The 5,265-nt window shown below is 37.7% G+C and overlaps 1 protein-coding gene across 1 annotated transcript in view; it reads left to right on the plus strand.

Annotated features, from left to right (window-relative positions):
* Positions 1-436: 436 nt before the first annotated feature.
* The window catches only part of LOC101563021 (guanylate-binding protein 6-like), a 22,763-nt gene continuing 17,934 nt past the window's right edge, over positions 437-5,265 (plus strand). The window contains exons 1-3 of the mRNA XM_004635763.2: positions 437-463; positions 2,198-2,401; positions 3,212-3,339. Coding sequence (XP_004635820.1) covers positions 2,212-2,401; positions 3,212-3,339 — 318 coding nt within the window. The 5' untranslated portion in view covers positions 437-463; positions 2,198-2,211. The remainder of the gene's footprint in view (positions 464-2,197; positions 2,402-3,211; positions 3,340-5,265) is intronic.

A 5,265-nucleotide genomic window follows, 5' to 3' on the forward strand; every position in this document is an offset into this window, starting at 1 on the left:
CATCTACCATCTTTAACCGTGTGATACAAAAAATAGGATGATTTTTCACTGAGCATGCTCCAAAATGTGCCTGCCTCCATATGTGATAATAACTTTCATGAATATGCATTAGGTTCCCCAATAAATTAAACACTGCTTTGGAAAATATCTCTGGTGCTTTCCTTCATTGATGTGAGTAATAAACCTTCCTTTACTGTTATCTCCTGAGTGTGCTTATCAACTTTTTACTCACCCAGCGGTAAACACGGTTTCTTGTTTTAAAGTGTGAATGTTAATTACTTTACTATGAGTTTCAATTTTAGTGCAGGGGTACCTTTTTGCAAGATGTACATTTTGCACTAGCTTCCTTAATATTTTTATCTGTATTTGCATACATAGAGGAAAAGCAGAGAACTGAAGGAGATCAAGCAGTGACTAAGAAGCGGATGAGAACTGCACTTGGGTCTGTGGTGCTGGGAAACAGGTAAGGTCACTGTTTTTGTGCTTGAGCTTAGTCTTGAACTTGATGAGATTTCTGATTTCTGGGGAAATCAGCTGGGGAAAGCACAGGAAAGGCTGGTGTCCAGCTGTCTGAGCTGCCGGGAGAAGGGGATGAGTTCACTTCTGGAAAGCTCAGCATCTCCATGCTGGCCAGTTAACAGCCAGGAGGTGGCAGCAGACACACAAAGGCCCCAGGCAAGTTGCTCCTTGCTCAGGGCAGAACAGCGAAGCCCTGGACAGATGACTACCTGCTAGTTTCAGCCCCTGGGTACAGAGAAAAAGGGATTTAAAAACAAACAAACAAACAAACAAACAACAACAAACCAAACAAAAGAAGACATTTCTTATAGGCCAATTTCAGATAACTTCATTATAAGAACTGTAATAATCCATATAACAATAAATTTAGCTCTAGCTGATAAGAAAATGGTGAAAAATAGCTACATAGTCAAAACTTTGTGTGTGAGATGTACACCTCCCTATGTGGACATCTGAGTCACCTGTGGTAATTGTTAATATTTAGATTTTTTTTTTAGGCTTGGAAATCAGGGTTTTAGCCATCTCTTCAGATGACTGTTGTGTGTATCCAACTTTGAAAGTCATTCCTGAACAGTATCTAACAGATATACTTGTTTCATACAAAGTTAAAAGTCCTGTTGCTCATCCTTAGCTAAGAAACCAGGGACATTTGTTTGTTGCTTGTAGTAAGAGTCTAATTGTCCCAGAGATTCCTTTAATCCTCCCTCAGAGGTGGGATCACACAATTTCAGGAATAGTAAGCCAGGCACTGAGGTTCACGCTTCAGGTACACACATCTGAAGAGGGTGACCAGTGGAGGTTGTGCAGGGAAGCTGAGTGCTAACTTGACTGTTATGCCATTCTAGTGAAAAATGTATGTGTAGCCTTTTTATTCTGAGTAACTTACTTTTTTTTTTTTTTGTATTTTAGGGAAGGGTCTACAGGATGTTCAGGGTCTCACTACTAGATCCAACTCATAGTGATCTGCCTGTTTACAGCCTCCCAAGACCTGGGATTACAGGCATGTGCCACCATACCCAGTCTCAATTGGAGTCAATCAGGCAGCTTCTGCTCCAGTTTAAGAGCTCACCATACTAGTGATAGTATAGGAACAGGAGGGGCAAAGATGCCAGAGAATTTCCAATCATTATGAATATGGCTTTGTCTTGGTTGGACATTTAGAGTCATCGTTTGGCTCTTTCAGGATTCCTATAAGGTTATTTTAGCATTTAAAAAAATATCTCCATGGATTTTAGAAGTGTAATGAACTTTCTAGTTTGTCATTAATCTCAGTTATATGGATTTTTAATGCTGTGTATGATTTATTCATTTAGCCTTTCTACATACAATGCATTTATCTCGTTTGAGAAGTAATTAAAATAAGCTCTAATTTGCAGGTATTTTAAACTGTTAAATAAATGTGACTTTTCATAGTATAGGCTCCAAATTATGTTGGTGATGACTTGGGCTTTATTACTACTATTGAAACAAAATTTTGGAGATGTTAATACTGTATGTTTAATCCAAATCATCATTAAAGATTTGGGAGAATGATGGAGGAAGCCTCCTGCATCTGCTAATGTTAGGTCCATGTTCTCCCATCGACATGCAAGAGACCCTGTCTGCCCTGAGTTGATTGTTGTTCTGATACTTTTGAGATAAAAACTTTATAAATTTTTCTAATAAGAGGATCTTTTAGGTTGGAACATTGCTATGGCACCTGAAGTAAAAATGGAGGCCCCCATCTGTCTGGTGGAAAACATCAATGAAGAGATGACAGTGAACAAGGAAGCCATAGAGATTCTTGACAAGGTTGCTCAGCCGGTGGTAGTGGTAGCCATTGTTGGGCTGTACCGTACAGGGAAGTCCTATTTGATGAACCGCCTGGCTGGACAGAACCATGGTGAGTGCTATCGTGGGGATCAGAAACCAGTTCTATTTCAGTTTCTTACTTCATGTTTCCAGGCAGAAAAAGGGAGAACCCAACTCTCCTCAGTAAAGAGAACTTCTCATTCTAACTCTCACCAGCAAATTTTTACTTTGCTCTCATTCATTTGCATGTTCTTTATTGTCTTTGAAGAAAATCTCTTCTTGTACTCAAAATTACCCTCAGTCTCTGGCTCCTGTGTTTCTTTTCATCCATATTTTGCTTTCTATATGAAATACTCTCAACAGTACATAGAGATTTTTGAGAATTTATTTTTCTAAAAATCCTTTTTTGAGTATCACATTTCATAGTGAGAACAAACTTTTTTTTTTTTTTCAGAACTGGGGATTGAACTCAGGCCCTTGCTCTTGCCAGGGAAGTGCTTATTCCACTGAGCCATCTCCCAAGCCCAAACACTTGATTTTGCTTAGCTTTTCTGTTTAATACAAAAATATAATTTCGATTTTCATGTCCTATTTTTCTTCTTCTTTGCTCTCTGCTCAGTGTATTCCTCTGTGATGCAGCCCAACCCTTCTTTCCCAATGCTCTTGTAGTTGGCAGTGAGCTCAGTTTTGTCTGATTCTTGGATGTCTTTATCTTGACCCCTTGAATATCATCATTGTCATGTTTGATACCCCCTTTTCCTTTAGGTAAAACATTTTTGGATAAAGCTAAGAAGTACCACCTTGTCTGCTGAGGTACTCCCCTTCCAAGAAGCCTGAAGTCAGAGTCCCTGCACTGCTGTGGAAGCTCTGATGTCTCCATTGTTTCTCTTCTTCCCTTCAGGCTTCCCACTGGGTTCCACTGTTCAGTCTAAAACCAAGGGAGTCTGGATGTGGTGTGTGCCTCACCCTATCAAGCCAAATCACACCCTGGTTCTTCTGGACACTGAGGGTCTGGGCGATGTGGAAAAGGTAAGGCAGTGAGATTCAGACACTTTTGACTTTTTACACTGGATTGTCTCCTTGTCTTTTCCTAATTCTTTGTGCTCTGACTGTTGTGGTCTGTTTGTGAAATCAGAAACTAAACTGGAGAGAGAGATAAACCCTATTCTGCTTAATCTCACTTCTAGATAAAATCAGATTTCATGTTATTTTATGTAAAATATTTTGTTTCTTGATACTGGTATTAGTAATTTGATTCAATGTAACTAAAATTCTTTGAGAAGCTAAGTCCCAGACTTTTAGGTTCAGAAGTATAGACATTAGTGAACAGAATAAAGGTTCTGCCCTGTCAAAGCCTTCAGTTCCACCTAGGAAACTCCAAGTCTTTCTTAACATGATGAGTAGGAAAAAAAAACAGTCAAAGAGAGCAAGGTCATTCAGTGGCTGGCCTCTGTGTCTTCTCTGGGGAGAAATATGGCTGGAACTACCATTTGAATTATCTTTAGTTGGGAGTAGTGTCCTGGCTCTTTATCTGTGTTGTTGATTGATCCCCAGAATTTGGCCTTGGAAGCCTTCTCAGGAAGAGCGCTCACATGTGTCAGCTCTTGTCTGTCAACATTGCCATAGCTGGGAAATGATTTTGACCATGCTGGAAGGTGACCCAAATACACATCACTCTTCATAACAGGCAGTGAGGCATTAGGAGGCTTTGAATTGAGGATGGTGAGGAGTTAGCTCCATTGCAGTGTCTGATGAAGGGCTTCTGATCCACATTCTGACCTGCCAAGTGGAGTGTGTATTTGTGGTTGAAAGTTCTTATGGTGACCCTCATTAATTACCCACAGAACTTTCTAGAAATCTCTGAGAAGACTCTGTGCTGGTCCTATAAAATATATTTTTGTCTTATGATAAATATTCTAAGGTGGAATTTTAGTATTCAGCATCCTAAAACTAGTTAAACTAAATGTTTCATCTTTTTTTTGTTATTTGAGACTTGAAAATAGCATATTAATTTATATATTACCAAGTTGTATCTTAAGAGGAGCTAGAAATTCTGTTTATTCTTCTGAGATATAGTCAGCAAATAAAATATATATTAGAAATGTAAACTTGATGCTTTGCTATACATTATGAAATGAAAATCACAATCAAGCAGATAAATACATAATCACCAGACACAATATTTTCTTTTTTTAGGCTAAATATAAGAGTTGTAGCCTCTTAGGAAAACATAGTGTGTGATGTAGTATTGGTTGCCCTCATCAACATGTGTTCCTTATATCTCCAGAATTTATTTGTGTTGCATAACTGAAACGTTGCTCCTTTCAGTCATTAGTGTCTATGTATCCCACCTCCAGGTCACAAAAATACATCATCACCTTCCCTGCTGTTCTGGGTTTCACTTTATTTTCATTATTTTAGATTTAACTGTTCAGTGAGATAGTAAAATATTTGCAGTTTTTGGTCTGGCTTAATTCACTGAGTTTAGTACTCTCAGGTGTCTATTTGTTGATGTAAACAGTAAGATTGCCTTTCTTTCTTATGGTAGATTAAATATTCTCCATGGTTGTGCAAGTATTATCTTTAATCATGTATTCATTGATAGGCATTTATAACTTTTTCTGCAGATGCCTATCATGAATAGTGCTGTAATTAAGATGGAAATTCAGTTATATTTTTCAGACACTAATTGCATTTTCCTTGTAACTATACATAGAATAAAATGGCAAGATTACATGACTTCTATTTTTTATTTATTTTTAATTTTTTATTCATCTTAATGAGAAAAAAGATAAAATAGCTATGAAACAATTTCAAAGCAGGTTAGTAGGGCAGTTACAATAATTAATGTATTGCATATTGTTGTCTTTGTAGTAGTTATTTAGAGGACAAGATGCAGATATGATGTCTTGTCTAAACAATATTAGTATAATCCTTTCTTCTCAATGAATTAAG

Source organism: Octodon degus, unplaced genomic scaffold, assembly GCF_000260255.1.
Source record: "Octodon degus isolate 3935 unplaced genomic scaffold, OctDeg1.0 scaffold00074, whole genome shotgun sequence".
In the NCBI taxonomy this organism is placed as follows: Eukaryota; Metazoa; Chordata; class Mammalia; order Rodentia; family Octodontidae; genus Octodon; species Octodon degus.